General features: G+C 48.7%; 8 protein-coding genes across 8 annotated transcripts; all 8 read right to left on the bottom strand.

Annotated features, from left to right (window-relative positions):
- Positions 1 to 931: 931 nt before the first annotated feature.
- On the bottom strand, positions 932 to 3,320 carry BKA67DRAFT_593887 (GMC oxidoreductase; the record flags this gene model as incomplete). The annotated part of the gene is made up of 4 exons (XM_046104990.1): positions 932 to 1,623; positions 1,674 to 1,758; positions 1,808 to 2,891; positions 2,938 to 3,320. The coding sequence occupies 4 exons, from the start codon at positions 3,318 to 3,320 to the stop codon at positions 932 to 934; spliced, it is 2,244 nt and encodes a 747-aa protein (XP_045956706.1).
- Positions 3,321 to 3,775: 455 nt separating this feature from the next.
- On the bottom strand, positions 3,776 to 5,994 carry BKA67DRAFT_573965 (monooxygenase flavin-binding family protein-like protein). The gene has a single exon (XM_046103387.1). It carries the CDS (start codon positions 5,625 to 5,627, stop codon positions 4,152 to 4,154), a length of 1,476 nt encoding a protein of 491 aa, XP_045956705.1. The 5' UTR covers positions 5,628 to 5,994; the 3' UTR covers positions 3,776 to 4,151.
- Positions 5,995 to 6,178: 184 nt separating this feature from the next.
- BKA67DRAFT_573964 (alpha/beta hydrolase fold-3 domain-containing protein) lies at positions 6,179 to 7,489 on the bottom strand. Its single transcript, XM_046103386.1, has one exon. The coding sequence runs from the start codon at positions 7,433 to 7,435 to the stop codon at positions 6,272 to 6,274; it is 1,164 nt and encodes a 387-aa protein (XP_045956704.1). The 5' UTR covers positions 7,436 to 7,489; the 3' UTR covers positions 6,179 to 6,271.
- Positions 7,490 to 8,304: 815 nt separating this feature from the next.
- Positions 8,305 to 9,089, bottom strand: BKA67DRAFT_355759 (uncharacterized protein). Its single transcript, XM_046096391.1, has one exon. The coding sequence runs from the start codon at positions 8,865 to 8,867 to the stop codon at positions 8,391 to 8,393; it is 477 nt and encodes a 158-aa protein (XP_045956703.1). The 5' UTR covers positions 8,868 to 9,089; the 3' UTR covers positions 8,305 to 8,390.
- An 870-nt stretch (positions 9,090 to 9,959) lies between these two features.
- Positions 9,960 to 10,962, bottom strand: BKA67DRAFT_593884 (short-chain dehydrogenase; the record flags this gene model as incomplete). The annotated part of the gene is made up of 2 exons (XM_046104989.1): positions 9,960 to 10,382; positions 10,438 to 10,962. 2 exons carry the CDS (start codon positions 10,960 to 10,962, stop codon positions 9,960 to 9,962), a joined length of 948 nt encoding a protein of 315 aa, XP_045956702.1.
- A 280-nt stretch (positions 10,963 to 11,242) lies between these two features.
- On the bottom strand, positions 11,243 to 13,597 carry BKA67DRAFT_573959 (tannase subunit). Its single transcript, XM_046103385.1, has one exon. It carries the CDS (start codon positions 13,108 to 13,110, stop codon positions 11,302 to 11,304), a length of 1,809 nt encoding a protein of 602 aa, XP_045956701.1. The 5' UTR covers positions 13,111 to 13,597; the 3' UTR covers positions 11,243 to 11,301.
- BKA67DRAFT_355751 (uncharacterized protein) lies at positions 13,223 to 13,626 on the bottom strand. Its single transcript, XM_046096390.1, has one exon. It carries the CDS (start codon positions 13,542 to 13,544, stop codon positions 13,335 to 13,337), a length of 210 nt encoding a protein of 69 aa, XP_045956700.1. The 5' UTR covers positions 13,545 to 13,626; the 3' UTR covers positions 13,223 to 13,334.
- An 854-nt stretch (positions 13,627 to 14,480) lies between these two features.
- On the bottom strand, positions 14,481 to 16,167 carry BKA67DRAFT_681053 (zinc-binding dehydrogenase; the record flags this gene model as incomplete). Its single annotated transcript, XM_046108911.1, has 4 exons — positions 14,481 to 15,144; positions 15,209 to 15,847; positions 15,928 to 15,964; positions 16,028 to 16,167. 4 exons carry the CDS (start codon positions 16,165 to 16,167, stop codon positions 14,836 to 14,838), a joined length of 1,125 nt encoding a protein of 374 aa, XP_045956699.1. The 3' UTR covers positions 14,481 to 14,835.
- Positions 16,168 to 17,222: the final 1,055 nt, after the last annotated feature.

The raw sequence follows: 17,222 nt of genomic DNA, 5'->3' as shown, positions 1-17,222 counted from the left end.
GGTTTATGAGGAATCGTTGGCGTAAGATTAGATAGAAAGTTTTGTGAAAGCAATCCCAGAAGCAGTGAGGAGTTAAATGCCAACAAGATGTTGACAGCTTAGTGCGAACTTCGTCGGCAAGGTCTTTGATGTCTCCCTTTCTAATTCCATATCACATAAGTGGTTCTTGATTCTGCACGACATGTTTGTTCCCGTTTAATGCCAATACCATAGAACATCTGGCCGCCATGTCAGAGATCGTCATGCCAAGCCGAGAGCTCAATCACTGTTTTCTCTCGTGGTAATATTCACATCTGTCCCCCAAAATTCAATATGAGCGGCGAATATGAGCCTAGCTACGTATTACACCCATTAGATCTCGAGCTTCTGGCCCGAAGCATTTAGTCGAAAGGATCATCGGTACAGAACTATTCGAATCAATCTTCCAAGCGAACGTGCCACGGCGCCCAGACATAAATATAGATAACCTTAACATGCCAAATAAATCAACGCCAAGTCCAGATATCACACTTTCACGTCATCGGGTGGTTGCTCTATGTGATCGGGGGATCGAAGGATTGTGGCTAACAAACGTCTAATACTGCATAGGGCCAAAAACATCCACGTCGTTGATTCTAGTATCTCCCCGCTTGAGTCGCTTGAAAATCTCTAGTCGACTGTATATGCTGTGGGTTGAAAGGACGTCTGACTTGGCCAAGGAAGACAGCGTGAAGAGGTGAGTTGAACGGACATGATTCTCTGTTAGAGTATGTTTATTCCGGATGAACAACATGTAGCCGTGCTCGCAGCTTCCGATACTTCCACCCAAAAACTTAGTCGCCAATGGTTTCTCTCGTGCTGTTACTCTTGTATTAGAATCTGTCGTACATGGCCCCAGGAATAGTTGTAGGTAAACTGGCTTGATGCCAGACGAGCCCCAATCAAGAACGCCTCATGGCCTTTCTCGTTTGAGCGTATTCAAATCAGCTGCTATGCCTTTGGCTGTTAGGTGTGAAATCGCCATGTTGGTAATCATGGGATTTACACCACTCGCACTCGGGAAGACGCTCGCATCTGCAACATAAAGATCCTCAACGCCCCAAACCTTACCATTAGGGTCCACCACACCATCTTCCGCATTCTTGCTCATGCGACAAGTTCCCATTTGATGAGCGCAGCCCCAGATTTCTGTCTCAGAAATGCCTGTTGCTTGTAGTCGCTTGATCCAATCCTCGAATCGAGCGTCCTCCGCTTCCGCCTGATCTGATGCCGTGCGCATGAATGGCTCTATTGCAGTGACAGTAGGTCTGATTTCTTCTGCACCCATCACGTAGCAGATACGTGCCAAGCCAATCACACCTGCCAATGCATTCGCTCGGTCAAACGCGCTTGGTGTATAGACAATTCGCGGCTTTCCAGTAGAAGGATCAGGGTAGACGAAACCAGTGTCGCGGTCACGAACCATGGAGAAGAATGCATTCATGTTGCGGTATCGCAAAGCTGACATTTTGAAGTCCATTCCACTTCGCCACTGGAATTGCGGCAATGCAACTGACGGCACCATACATAGAGGTTCCAACTTGGTTCCGTTACCATCGTTATCGAGCTGTTCAAAACTGGTGCACACACTCGTTATAGCACAACCTGCATTGCGTTAGCATAAGCTTGCCCTCAGGACATCACAAAGGACTTGCCTTCCCAAGGGTTGACATCCTCTTTCCAGAGCGCAGTTACTATATTAGACGGATGCATGTAAAGATTACGTCCTATTTGTGGATTCTGGTCTCGTCAGTGAATGTGTCTTCCGCAAGACAGCCAGAAAGCTTACCCCTAACCCGCTTTTCTTCAAGATCACGGGACTCCAAATCGATCCACCTGAGACGATAACCTTCTTTGCTCTGATTATCACATCCCTCACAATACGTTGGCCCAGTCCACCACTCAACCCCCCATCCGAGTCTCTGGAAATCCATTTACCGACGACGCCAGATGCCCTTTTCCCAGAAGCAAAGTGATCAAATGTCACATTTTCGACCTGAAAACCCTCAATGAACTCTGCACCCGCTCGACCAGCAGCCGGTAGCCAGCTAACTGCAGGCCCTTGCTTACCTGCGGAGCCACAACCCAGATGGCAGTGCCCACAGTGATGGTCCTTGTTTCCAGAATTATGAGGTGTTACTTTCGCTTTCCAGCCGAGCTTCTGAGCACCGTCGAGAAGGATTTGTCCCCGATGGCTCTGACGAACAGTGGCGTCAGATACGCCCATGTAATTGCATACTCGGTCAATTGCATCTTGAAATTCTTGTGACGTGAAGACTGGTAATCCTCGCTTCTTCGCCCATTCCTCACGCACGTACTGAGGAGTTTGGAGGCTGACTCCCCAATTTACCGAACCACCACCACCCCAGGTACTTCCTGACAAGACGGACAAGGATCCATCGTCGCTGACTGCGATACCACCACTATCGAAGAGATACGGGCCGGCGTTGCTTGTCTTCATAGGTAGCTGGTCCGGCCGAAAGTAGTAGCCCTTATCGACGACTACCACGCGGTGACCAGCGTTTGCCAGTACTTCAGCACAAACACCGCCACCACAGCCTGACCCTACAATGACGACGTCCGTTTCGATAATCTCTGGCTTGTCGCCAATAGTGAATTGCTTAAATCTGTAGTCGGGTGTCTTCCCGGGCTTATAGTCATCCGGCAAATCCTTCCAGCCACTCAGTTCTAGGAACAGCGGGCTCGTTGAAACCCAACTCGACTTCGCCAATACGGTGACGGACTTGAAGAGACCCCGGAGGGTGGCAAAGTATGATGATGACCATGACTGGAGAACCTTTTCTCTTGCGTCCCCTGGCAACTCGCAGAATGGCGTAAAATAGCCAGTAAGTGGAAGACTACCTAGACGGGTACTTCAATCGTCAACCTGAGGCACAAATTCGCAGACAAAATGCTTACCTTAGCAGATTGAGGACCTGGCCGAGCTGATTCCGCATCTCCTTCGGAAGTGCATCGAGGGTTCGGGTCATATGGGCACAAAACATCGCGTTTGCTGAGGGCTTTTCCGAGAGGTATGCTTCGAACTTCTCACGGCTAGGTGGCGAAGTCATCTTCTTCTGGGCTGCATGGTAGTAGAATTCAAACAGACTTGTTCCAATGGCGTAGTCACCCGTACCAGTGCCTCTCTCTTGCGACTGAATGACAGAGGGAACGACAGTGTCCATCAGTGCCCATAGAGTCCTCCATTGTGTCTCATTAAAGAATGATGCAGATGGTGGCTCAGGCAGTGGTGTAGCTATGTGTAGCACCTCGATCTCAGCTGCAGTCGCCGTAATTGCCATATTGACAACGTTACAGGTGATAGATACGAACACCGAATTAGCAAACGTAGGCTCTAGTTTTTGTTGGTCACCAAAGAAAGGCTGTTAGTGATAAGCAACTCAAGGATAGAATGTGGCAAATAACCAAGAGGTCGACAGGCTAAACCGCGCTTTAAATGGGGGAGACAATGTAGCCAAACTGAACCGGGATCCTTCCGCTTCCACGGCAGGCTTCCTCTACAACTGATGTTGCAAAGCAGAGGACTGAGAATAATCTGCACTGCACTGCACAGCACAGGCCAGGCATATCTACATAGCAGTGTCTGCTGTTCTTCAACTCATCAATTTAATACCCCAGGTAGATATCTTTCAGGTTAAACAGAAAAGCGAGGGATTTTTCTCTGGACTAGAGCCAATCGAACGCCTGTAATACATAACTGAACAACGAAATCCGGAATTAATCCTACCCATAGAATCCCGGTCACCCCGCAACCCCGCAAGCACTACCCGCCCACTACGTTAGATGCTAATGGGAGGGTATAACGCGGGGAAGACAGTTCAGCACACTCTAACTTAGGTTGGGTATAGAAGGCGACGCTGCTGTCGTACGCCAGCAGAAGTACTGATCGATAGATCAACTTGTGGCTTATGGTCTATTTATTGCTAAAATTTTCAAGAGGACCAGGAAATATTGAGGTGGTTCCTGTAGACTCTGAATTTCTCAATGACTAAATGAAGGAGAAAGGAAAAAGAAAAAGTAGTAATATAACATGCGCCAACCCACCCAAGTTTCGGCTAGTCTACAGTAAACGAGACCCGAAATCCGAGCTGAGACAAAAGCAACTTGACCCATTAACATACAAAGTGGAGGCCGCTAGTGATGTTACCCCATCTGGAATGGAAATAGTCATTGATCACATTCTTCCTCGGTCGCCACGGGCCTTTAGTTCCAGCACTTGGCAGGTGTTCCTCGGCGGCTCGCACGTATGTCGAGGTAAGTTGCCACGAGGATTTTCGATCCATCTGAGAACCTCCGGGTATCCGGGGCACGGCGACGTGGAGATTTTGCTTTTGCATGTCCTTGAGTAGACGACAAATGATGAAAGCTGTATCGTCCGCCCCCAATGTCCAAGAATTGTTGACATAACCGACCATAAAGAACAAGTTCGGGGCGTTTTCAAGCATTGCACCATTCCACATACATTTCTGCGCCGAGTCGTAAGGTTCTCCGTCAATGCGTAATGGAATACCGCCACCGAATTGCATTCGTAGTCCAGTAGCAGTAACAATCAAATCTGCATCTAATTTCTTACCGATTTCCAGCTCTATGCCGTCTTCGGTCACTGTTTTGATATGTGACGTGACAACATCAGCCTTTGGAGTGTGAAGAGCTTTGTAAAAGTCGCCGTCCGGTGCAAAACAAAGGCGTTGCTGCCACGGGTAGTAGCTTGGCTCGAAATGAGGTTTCAGTGCAATCCGAGAAGGTAGGAGCTTGAGTGTTTCCTTCTGTACCGTCTGCTTCATCAACCGGGGGAACCACTCGCACATGATGACGAAAAGCTGTGGAAATACCAAGAACCACCACCGCTGGTAGTAGTCAATCAACCACTGGGGGCAGAATCTGCGGAGATCAATGATGCCCGATGGTTTTTGCTTAGAAGCGACAATATAGCTAGGGCTTCTCTGCAGCATCGTAACATGAGCAGCTTTCTTGGCTAGATTGGGGAGTAGTGTGATAGCGGTGGCGCCACTTCCTACGATGACAACTTTCTTGTCCGTATAATCGTAATCGGCCGGCCAAAATTGAGGGTGAATCAATTTGCCTTGGAATCTTTCTATTCCAGGGATCTCGACTGGCAATGTTTGATTATAGTCATAGTAGCCTGCCCCGAGAACAACGAAATTGGCTTTGTAGGCCTTCCGTTGGCCATCATTGTCCACATCAAGAGTCCATTTCCTCGTTTTCGACGACCACTCCGCAGATAATACCTTGTGCCGCAAGTTTATATACTTGTCAAGGCCATAAATTGACACACATTCTTTCATGTAGGACACGATGAGCGGTCCTTCTGCAATTGGAGTCGGATGTGGCCAAGGATGCCATGAGAAACCAAAGGTGAAGAGATCTGAGTCCGACCTGATTCCAGGGTACTTGAACAGATCCCAAGTGCCTCCAATATCGTTGCGGTTCTCGAGAACAGCAAACTTGAGGCGAGGTAGCTTCGTCTGCAGCCTATAGGAGCAATTGATCCCAGATATTCCTGCCCCGATGATCAAGAGATCGTATTCTAGAGTCGTACTTGATTTCTCGACCGGCGCCATGTTCATCGTGTTAAAAAAGGTCAATTTATACAGCCGCCTGATCATAAGGTGTTGGAAATGGAGCCACTTCAGATATGATCATAGACGTGTTCTCCATTAATATAGTCCAGAATCTTGACGTAGCCACTAAACATGCCTCGGAACCCCTCCTCTGTGGGTGGTATGGAGTGTGGTACGAAGTGTGGATCCGCTTGATAATGCAGACCCAGGCAGTTTCTTTTTCGCCGCACTATTGACGTGTATTGTGCTTCATGGGCAGTTCAGATATTTTTGCTATCTGTGGACTGTCGAGTTTGTCAGGCATGGCTAAGGAGTCACAAAAATCGTGCATCATCGCAGTATCTCTGCAAGTATTTGAATCTTCACCGTGACATCACTCACAGCCCTTTATTTTTAAACTCTTCGCTCGTATATGGTGAAAGCATAGCGACACAGAACCAAGGTGGTAGCGTCCCCGCATGTTGAAGAATGGCAGCCGAGGCTATTATACAGTGCTCAGAACTGTTGCATATGATTTCACGTTGGAGAATACAGCCTTCTAGTAAGACAGAACAGCGTTCGAACGACGTTGTATATTCACGGCATTTTTTATATTGACGACTTTTCAATAGCTTTTTACGAGTATCGATGAAATACCGTCATGGTTTTCCCTAGACTTCTTTATACCTTGAGTACAGGGAAATATCTGTCGATCTGATAAATTCGCCAATTTTCACTGATACATTCCTTGCGCTATCCTCCCATCCGCTCATATAACCAATCAGCAAAGTGTCGTGTGGTGCGACGGGTTCATACTCATAATGAATTGTGTTGCCTTTCTCTCTCGTCATCTCCTTTAACCATTGAGTACCATCAATGTTGAGCATCTCGATCGCGCCTGTATTCACGAACATGGGGACCGGTGTTACGAAGGGATTTCCTAGCGGCGTAATGTATGGGTCACTTGCTAGATTGGACCCTATATAAGTAATCGCTCCCCACCGAGTAAACTCAGAAGGTAAGTAATCAGTGGAATAGTAGGGATTGCTGGTATAGGTGACGTCAGCCCCGAGGGCATTCAGTGGTGAAACCCAAGGTGACAAGAGGACTGCGCTTCGTGGGTTTGGGATATTCAATTCCTTCCCATACTCGGAAAGATATCGAAGGAAGGCTATGGCAAGATTCCCACCAGCGCTGTCTCCTGACACCACGATACTTGAAGCATGAATATCGAGTGTTCGAACAAGGTGTAAATAGCTTGTGAGCGCATCCTGTAGAGCGGCAGGAAATGGGTTGGTATTGTCGTATCCTGAGAGTCGGTACTGCGGAGCAAATATAGCGACGGCTCCCGCATATTTCACCAAGGTATTTGCGAGGAAGCCTAGACTTGCATCTCTCCCATTACCAGTGACATAGGCACCTCCGTGCAAGTGAAGGATAACATAGTCATTTGATCCCACGCTTCGCCCCCTGGTGACATTTGGATACCATGTGCCGCCTATTGTTGTTGGTGCCACAGTGGAATCTAGTGGGCCCTGATAAAACTCCTTCAAGAATGGCCGAATCACTTCAAATCGCTCTTTCTCAGCGCCAGGTTTGAGAGTGATAGGATCGCTGATACCGACGTGGCTTTGAGCATTGACTATCAAGCGGATGAGCCGAATCATGATACTTTGTTTCAGCGTCCACTGCGGGTGAGGCCTTAGACATCTAAATAGCCCGAATCGAACAAGCCATATGGGGAAACGCGCTACAATAGCGCTTACACAGCACAACTGATAGACCAATCGAATCGGTTGATAGGACTTTAACGGCCATGAGTTTGAGTTTGGCATTATGAAATATGGGCGAGTATGATCCGCGGGTTTAAGCTGCGAGGTTGATAACAGGACTCGTCTGGCAACAACAAGGTCTATTTAGGAAGATATGTTTGAGTCACAGTGCGATGTGTTAGAGTCCCGCACTCGTTCCCCTCACATAGGTGCGGAACAGTGGTGTCACGTCCGAAAGTACAGCAGCAACACTGCTACAGATTGAGGGGAACGTCGGGAGATCAACCAAAACAGCGATAGGATTCGGATGGATCTGTATGGCCATCCAACCCCAGAAATCGGCTTTAAGCGTGCCCATTCACGGGTTTAGTGCACAATATACGGAACAGTATTTAACTCAGTACATGGGTGTATACAGGGGGCAGGTTCAAAGGCACCGATAGTCCGTCTCGATATACCTGGCAGCCTGGCTCTGCCGGGGTTGAAAGACACCATTACTGCGTCAGACACGCATTCATGCTGAAAGCTTGCACAACGCTTTGCGCCGTACTAAATGACTGAGGTATTAATTGCTTAACCGATTTCTTGCCAAATGATGTAACATGATTTTTTACTCGATGAAGCTGTACTCTATTTGACAGCGCTGACCTCCTTTTTTGTAGGCTGACGGCACAACATAGTCATTGCGTGAGGCTATCCTACGCACGGAAGAGTGTACCGAGTGTACCCCGTGCATGCCGAGCCCGTCATGTCCATCACCACGCCTGTTGTCACGTCGGCAGTCAGTCGCTAAAACTCGAAGCTGTGGCTCTGCATATGTCATTGACAATTTGTAACATTTGCGCATCTGGTATCATAAGAATTCTATGACTTCTAAAGGTTCATCAAGCATCAAAAACATCCCTGACATCCAGTCTGCCTCTCTGACCCGTCTATGTTTGCTTCAAGACATGTCTGAGAGTGCCAGGCGAAGACACTCGCCAACAATCCGTGCTGCAACCTTCAATCAAGCCGAAGATCAGTCGCACGTCCAGCAGGGTTCGATTGGGTCATATCCCACGCCCCACGAAGCCGGGTATTCGCAGTATAGTTGGTCATAGCACTTCAGTTGGCCAAATTTGCTAACACATTCTGGCGGATTTGTTGGTGTAACAAATGGAGTGCATGTTGATATGCTTGAAGTGATTGAATGTGCTGCTGTTATCACCGGCGTTGTGCCCGCTGTCGCACTTCCACTCGTTGCAGTTGTAGCGCTGGTCGGCTGTTGTGTCGCGTTGTTTGCTCCAACGAAGTGTGTTGGTTTCCCAGACGCCGTCGATATCAGTGACAGCAATAAGACCGCTGTCGCTAGCCGTGATACTGGTTGCATCTCATTTACGGACGATTGACTTGTGGGGAGCAAGAATAAGATCAGATTGAACCTAGAGAGGGACACTAGATTGACTTTATATGTTGTAGACCCAGACGGGAGTGACACCTTCACGGCCACATTCATCCTCGAAGGCGCCCACAGTGGTCTGATATCAGGCCATTGTAACAGTAATAACTCTCTAGCTTATAAGAATGGAGCGACAATTCAGCCGGAATGAATGAGATATGCTGCGGGCCTCTGCCGAGCCTCGCTATGGGTTCGGCTGAAAGCTGGCTAAATGAACATGCAGTGGCCACTCTTGATCGACGATAACAGAGAATGGCGACTGCTAAAATAAAATTCGAGATAGTTGACTACTGGAACTTCATTGGTGTCACGTTGCCACATAGGTATTGTCTTCGTGGCTACATATGTGTTTACTTATCCGCTGACACCTGTACTCATTGCTACACAGAACTAATGCATTTGTTCGTTGAGCCCTAAATGGTCAATCCCTCAGCTCTGTTACCAATTCACATTTCTAAAGTTATATAATTCTAAAAGACTCTAGGCACATATTCTCTGCTGGCTTAGCTCGTTCATTCGGGGATTAGCACTCGACAAGCGCAATATCTGCTCTTATCAAGGCTACCAAGGTTGAACTCAACCAAGATATAATACAGGTGTTACCTATGCTTCTCAGCTATATTGATAGTTACCGTAGACCAGTCTCCACAGAATTGCAGATATTCAAGATAAGATGAACGTTGATCCTCAAAGCTCAACATCGAACCGCTGAGATGTGGTCTCCATCAATTTTGTAACGCGAGGCTTGACGGCCAGATCTAGCGACTCCATCGTGGAAAAGTGGATAGTGGGAGGACGAGGTAGAAAGGGCGGAGAAAAGTCCAAGAGATTACGGAGCCTATCGTGATAAATAGTTATAAATGGATATGCTCAAGACACAGTGTGATAATTAAGACATAATGGATTGGAAGAGTTACATCACGCTGCACCCTCTTGTGCTTTGGCTGAGACAGATTGTCAGAGCCAACCAGAAGCCCAGCGGTCCTTGAAACGGCCTCCTCCTATGCTGTAATATGGGATGAGCACCGGTTCTACCGATATGGTTGCAGAATCTTACAGACACGATTTTGAGTATCACGAGTGCGTTCATCAATAAGCACACCAAATCCGAGTATGGCGTCAGCCAGGCCGTTTTTCAGTAGTTTCAACCTATGCCTCGAAGTTATACTTTTTTCGCGCCTGTTTCTCTATGAAAGAAGGCCAGAGGAGATATAGATACTGTGCGAAGGCATACGGGAACTTTGGCAGCACCACGTTTCCCGTTATAGCACGATCAACCGCATCAATACATCTTTGGGCGACATAGACGATCTTTAATCCGTTCTTATTCGGGTCCGCTTCCCGTACGGGGCCAGCATCAACAGCGGAGGCGCGGAAGTTGCCTTCAATGGTGGCCGGTAGTACAAAGGTAAAAGCAATTTGAGGGTGTTCGATAGCCAGAGACTGAAACAGTAGCAACGACGAAGCTTTAGTTGCGGCGTAAAGTGCTCTTGTCGGCGCAGGTATTATCGCAGCCACAGATGATACGAGAAGAACTGAAGGCGAGGAGGAAGTTCTCGTTAGCATAGGAATCTGTCGATCAAAGTCAGTGCGATGGTAGGCAGGTCTGTGAGAACAAACAACTCACAAACACCAATGCAGACACGAGTGGACCATTGAAGTTTCCTTGGATAGCACGTCCAGCGATATTAACTGCTGATCGGATGCCACTACCCTCTGCGTCTTCATCTGGCGATCGTGTGCCCGTGAGAGCCATAATAGGCTGCAGGGCCGAGACGCCTGCACAAATGTGGAGAGTATCCAGTCCTTGCCACTCCTTCTCAACCCTGGTTCTGAGGCTGATCATATCATCAGCCTTACTGAAGTCTGCAACCTGCCATATGCACTTGTCTCCGCATTCCTCAGCAAGTGTAGAGATCTCATCTGCACGGCGGGCTACGAAGCATACCCGTGCGCCGCGGGCCGCATACTGCTTTGCTGTAGCGCGTCCGACACCGCTGGAGGCGCCAAGAATAAGCACCCGTTCTTCGGCATGCTTTAAATGGCCGTCTCTTCGCCGCGCTTTGGCTGTTATCTTATGCTGAACGTAACACGCGGGTAAGACCAGAGCCAAGGCCGCCAGCGCAACGCGGACGGTGGCAGGATTGTCCATCAAGAAAATGTAATGAGTGTGATATGGAATGTGGGGGCAGTTCACTGTAGCTCAGCTCACTGGATTATGAGGTTGGAATGTGTTGAGATATGATGAGACAAGGTTGAACATAAGAATTGCCTTAATCGCAGAGAAACGGCATGCGAGCGCGCTAAAGTTGAGGCAGTAGCGCCCGATAGTGGCATATCCTCGGTAGTATCGTTTCAGCGAACAACCAAGAGTAAATGCTCGCAGCTGCACAATATATTTATCAAGATTTAGTTCAGAAAACTATTATGGACTCTGTTAAAGAAATGAGAACAAATGTGCTACATCAGTGAAGCTCTTATTTCCGGTTTTCTAATCCAAGTAGAAATCGTATGCGTTAAAGTCATACGTCCATGAGTCAATCGAAGCTTGATCGTACTCGCACGTCAAAGTTCCCTCAGCATCCCAAAGAGGTCGCATTGGCCACTTGCAAATGGAATCAACGGTAGTACCGGCGTTTGCCAAAGTGTCGGGGGCAATCCCCTTCTCAACCCAGTCAATGATGGTCTGCAGCGTAGTTTGCGGCCAGCCACCGTTAGGCTGAAAGCTGTTTGCGCCGCAGTGAGCACCACCCGGAACCAAGAACAGACGATAGAAGTCGTCGAGAGCCTCGGTGCTCTCGTTGTATCCCAAGCTGGGGTAGAGTGCAGTACGAACGGAGTCGTAGTACCGAACCGACGAGCCAGTGGGAATTGAATTGTCCTGTTCACCATGAATATGCAGAATTTTTGTGCCAGCAGTATCCAAGCTGCTAATGTTGGTGTACGTTGTCTGCAAAACATCATAGTACCTGTCGTAACCCTCAATCATCAAGTCCTTTAGAGTATCGTACGTGTACCCATCGAGGGATTCAAGTGTAGAAACGTTTCGTAGCTCGAGGAATTTTGCCACCCACTCGCCTCCTAGGCCGCTGATGCTAAGACCCCAGGAGTCAGTGGTCTCATTATAGGCTGTTGCGGCATCTTCAAACGTGGCACCGGGTTGATAGCTGAGATAGACGAAGCGTCCTTCCGAGTCGTGAAGGCCGGCAAGAATAGCACTTGCAACAGCTGCACCCTCTGCAGTGACTACCCCAGATTGAGCTGGTGTTGTAGGCTGACCAAAAATGGGGTTTCCGGCTGAAGCCTCACATGTGTAAGCCTCGCCGATGGTGCTGTTGACGTCGAAAGTAAGCTTGCACAGATCTGAACGCGAGATTACCCCATCCGCCTTTCCGTCTAAAGTGTCGCAAGCAGCAATAGTCAAGTTGACAATCTTGTCCAATTCGCAGGTGGGAGGGTAATAGTTGAGTGTCTGCTCAATGACGTTACTGGTCAAATGGTTGACCTGTTGTTGACCATAGCGGAAGGCCGGGGCACCAATGGCGTACCCATCGAATTGCTCGGCATAACGTTGAGCCTGACTCCAGCCTTCACGGCCGCCCTCTGAACAGCCTTGGTAGTACGCGAAAAGCTTGGTGCAAGATTTGACATCGTACAAGTTCTTGGTGAATTGCTTGCCGAGTGTCGCAAGTTCGTGGTGTGCTTGAAACCCAAACATGTAGGTTGCCTCCCAGTTGATCGTGCCGTTAGACTCAAGGAAGGCAGCATCCCACTGTGTATTAAAATCACCGAAGCCGCCATCGGTGATGCCTGAAACAGCGCCGACAATGATGCCGGTGGGAATGAACTGCGATTGGGAGTTGATAGCTAGACCGCCGCCGCCTGTCGAAACATACCGGTTATTGAACTGGTCAGGCGCTGGTAGCCAATAGCTGACATGAACCAGATCTCCCTCGATGGCATCGTGGGAGTAGGCGAAAGTGACATTGCAATAATTTATGGTCGACGTGGGATACCATTCGGACTCGACTGTGACATTGTAAGTAGCCTCGGTTGACACCGATGTCGCATCGATTGTGATTCCTGGATAGAAACCGACAGCAGGTAGGGCAGCTGTAGTGAACTCTGTCGTGCAGATGTCGTCTAGAGTCAATGCCTGAGCAACGACCGGCAATACCGTAGCAGCGAAGGTCCGGAAAGATGGCATTTTCGCTTGCTTGTGGTTGTCGAGCTGGATTGGATGTGTGACCTGACCAGAACCACATGCAGCACTGGTCGGCAAGGCTTGTTTATATTCCATTGCGGATCCTCATACCCCTAGATTGCTATGGTATGCTTTAAGCTCATCTACATCTTAATCCCAGTCAGTAACATGCACACAGCTCCGCTAATGAAGCTTCACGTCGATCCGGCCATTCTTGTATTGCCGCTGCTACCGAAAGATCTGAGCTTAATCCCCGGCTGGCATCCCTCACGGCTTTGTTCTGCAAGGGTATAAACGTGGTCGCGGACATGGTGGTGGAGTCAAGTTTGCCGATTCAAGGCTGGGCCGGGTGGCGAATCTATCACATCGCCTCGTCTTTCCTTTTGAAATTGCGTTTTTCTCGTGGCGTTACATCGTAGTTGGTTCGAAAGACCTGCAAGAGTACAGAGATTCTTGAAGATGTTATGCAGTGAGCTTGGTAGAATTGGCGCCATTTTGCGGGGTGATTCTGCGCTTAATCTAGGTGCCATTCAGTTCTTCTGAATGCGAGACAAACCCTCTGTCTGACTCGGTTCATTTGGCAACGGCGTCCCTGAAATTCAAGAAGTGCCGGCGAAGTTGTTGCGTCAACCCAGAAAAGTGCTCGCTGTTTTGCTAGGGACCCACAACACGACGCCATCAGATGCCAAGGGCGGACCTGCAACAAGGATCTGCTGTGCATACTCGGACATGAGGCTCGGACGCCGAGCCGTCAGTCACTTGTCGACGACGTTATGCGCTGCGGAGGCAATGACAGACTCAGTTCCAGAGCGTCACAACATAAACTGTCTGGTTATAAACAAGTGTTTTTGCCGGAACAACTATGATCGGTCACTGTTGCGCATGGGAAGTTGAATATCGACCAGTGATGATCACTATACAATGCCGCATGCGGTAGAGTGCTTAAGGAGGCCACATATTCGTGCCAGATCAAAAGTCTCTATTGATAGAGCACTCCAAGATACAGTCATGTTATATCATCTAATCAATCGGCCGTGTTGGTGTCAGTAAGAGCCAGAATTATTCATGCAACGACACGGAACACAGCCGCAATGCCAAGAGTTGTTCCTTGAACATAATACGGCATAAGCCAGGGCATAAATTCTACAGTAGGTGCATTCCAGAGTCAACAATAGTTCCCTAACCGGGCACTGACGTCAAGACATCTGAAAACCCGAAGGTCCGCAACAGTTCATGAGGAGCCTTGCGTAATGCAGCACCAGGTCAAGCTATAAGCTACCCGGTGTTCGAAACGAACGTAACTACCTCTAGTTCCAGTAGGTGCTTTGAGGTCTCAATGTTCCCAATATTGAGCTAGACTTTCCAGTATTCTTTAGGCCCCTGGATCAATTAAAGCCATCATGCTCGAGCCTCCCAGGGGCACAAACCCGAAGCTTAACTCCGAGTCCAACTACGGTGCTACAGACGGGAAGACGGCCATAGCAGCCAAGCAAAATCTGATATTGACCATATCGAGGTCTTAGACCGAATAGGCGTCCCGCAGGTAAATGAAAATGTCGTACTCAAGCTTTCACACCCAATATCGGGTGTTCTTGCTTCGCTGTGTTGTGAGAGAATTTCAGAGCATGCTTGATCAAAGCCGGATAAGCTAGTCTGACGAGATACATTACATGGGATTGAACCTATGCTTCCGAACAGCGTCTATGAGCAAACGTCTTCGAATAGGAACCGACTATACGCAATATATGTCCTGACGCATAAGCCAAGAAGGGCGCGTCATGAATGTCAACAACCAAGGTATAACAGATCATCAAGCACTCACTATAACTTCGCGCCCTCCTGATTCACGAGACAATACCGATATCTAGGCTTTCCTGCTTCCATGTCTCTCAATGCTTGGTTAGCCTCCTTCATCGGTCTCTCCTCCACCCAAGCTTTGATACCTTGATCCGCGGCTAGCTGCAACATCTCCGTCGTCTCTGCCGCGGATCCAATACATGATCCTGCAAAGTTCAGCGACTTCATGATCAACGAGCTTGGTGGAATAACAAACTGGCCATCATCGGGATTTCCAACATGGACCAGAGTGCCTCTTCGCTTCATCAGTGCCAAGTATCCTTTCATAGGAGCCTAGGAACTCGTGATTAGCCCATATCAGCATCGACGACTTCATCCAATCACAAAATAATCTTACCCGCGAGCTCGCAACCGTAGAAATCAACAAATCCAACTGTCCATAATATTTCTTAAACCACCCCTTGCCGCCGTCCTCGGTCGCCAGGTAATCATCCGCGCCGAGCTGCAAAGCCTGCTGTCTCTTATTCTCCCTCCTTGAGATGGCGACCACGGTATCAGCACCCATGGCCTTCGCAAACAAGACGCCATAATGACCGAGGCCGCCGAGCCCTATGATTCCAACCTTCTTGCCCGGCCCACACCCCCACTGCTTCAAAGGCGAGAACATGGTGATGCCGGCACACATCATGGTGGCGGCCTGAGCGGGCTGGAGCTTCTCGGGAATCCTGAAGGCGAAACGCCCAGGACAGCGATGATATGTGGCATAGCCCCCGTAGGCCTTGTCACCGTTGTGGTGGGGCCCTGGATATGTCCAGCGGGCCTTGGGGCAGAATTGCTCCTCGCCATCGGCACAGTTTGCGCATTTCTTAGCTTTATGAGGCTCGGAAGCGAATTTCGGATCGCCCTCGCAGTTGTCTGTGAGACAGCCAACGCCGACACGGTCCCCGACTTTGTGGTCCCCGACGGCCTGGGAGCCGACTCTTACGACCTCACCGACGATCTCGTGGCCCACTATGATGGGGTAGGGTGCTGGATACTACGTTTCGATAAGTTGAGTTGCTTTCACAAGCTACGCGACTAAGGTATGTGTATGTATATATATGTATTGTAACGTACCCAGCCGGATCTCAGAGTGTGGACATCACTCCCGCACCTGCATCGAATTATTAGTGCCTTGCCAAACCTGATACTGACAACTGCTTCATGTTGAACTTACATCCCGCAATGCGTGATCTTGATATCGATATCCGTTTCCTCCCATCTCTTTGGTTGGAACTCGCTCCATATCATCTTGCCCTCGGCAGAAGACGGATCATGGCCCACCCAACCCTCGAACTTGTAGTTTTGCCGCGGCATAACTGACTTGACATAAATTATCCTTGAGTCTAGAACTCGGATGCCAGATGCATGATAGAAGAATGCGGATGGAGTGAAACCTGGGGTCGTGGGGATGTTAATTGTTGTGGGGATCTTGATCTAAGTTAGCCGAAGGCACTCCTGGGGAGACCCTGAATAGAGTATTTAATGCCGAGGTATGACGCAGGCTCCTGTTGTGCCGGATGTGGCGCACTACTCCATTCTGTTAATGGCGGGCCTCGTCTGAACTTTTTTAAAGCTGCGGTATCCGGTTGGGTAGAACAGTTTATATTCTAGGTCAGATCAAGCCGCCTTGCAATCAAGGATCTTTGAACCGGGTTGAAGAAACATCCGCGGCTTGCTTTGAAGCCCTTGGCATTCTAGACTTCCAAAGCTTCCAAGACTCAAACAAAAACTCACAGGACCCAAATATCACAACAGAGGCCAAATATCAAGTAATCATTCTCCATTCAAACTACTCAAGCCAGCTCGTATGGGGGTATCTGTAAGTGGCACTGAACTGTAGTTTCACCCTACTCTCCTTCTGTTTTCTCCCGGCTCCCGTCCCTTCTCCTCAGCTGCCTCTTTCTCCCTACAGCACCAAAATTTGGTGCTTCAAACTAACTTGAAAAACTTCGCAAGCTGAAATACTCCAATAGGCAAATGCCGCCTTTGCTATGAACACATTGCTTAGCAGCAAGTCTTATCTCGAATCAATAAATATCAGAAAACAAAAACAGTAGGAATCAGTGCCAGTTCAAATATACACAGCCCAGCTTAAGCTTGGCGTCTTATGCTAGGCTCTCGGGTGCCCATTTAAAAAAATGTCAAGGAAAGTTGTATGTACGCCAGGCTGCGCCGGGAACCGAAGATGTCCAAGCCAGTGAACGCCGGTGGTCGGTCTTTTTTTGAAGAAGTATATTGAATAGGTAATGCGACGGAATGAATGCTATTATCGTCTGAGGTGCCGGTATTACGGGCGACACATTTGTGGGAAGTATGTTTAGAAGGTTCGGCTGATCCAGTATGTCGTGTTTTGCCTCGTGGTGGTGTAG

The sequence above is a fragment of the Truncatella angustata genome (assembly GCF_020726525.1).
Source record: "Truncatella angustata strain MPI-SDFR-AT-0073 chromosome Unknown BKA67scaffold_6, whole genome shotgun sequence".
Taxonomy (NCBI): domain Eukaryota; kingdom Fungi; phylum Ascomycota; class Sordariomycetes; order Amphisphaeriales; family Sporocadaceae; genus Truncatella; species Truncatella angustata.
This window is presented reverse-complemented; position numbering and strand designations above follow the sequence as displayed.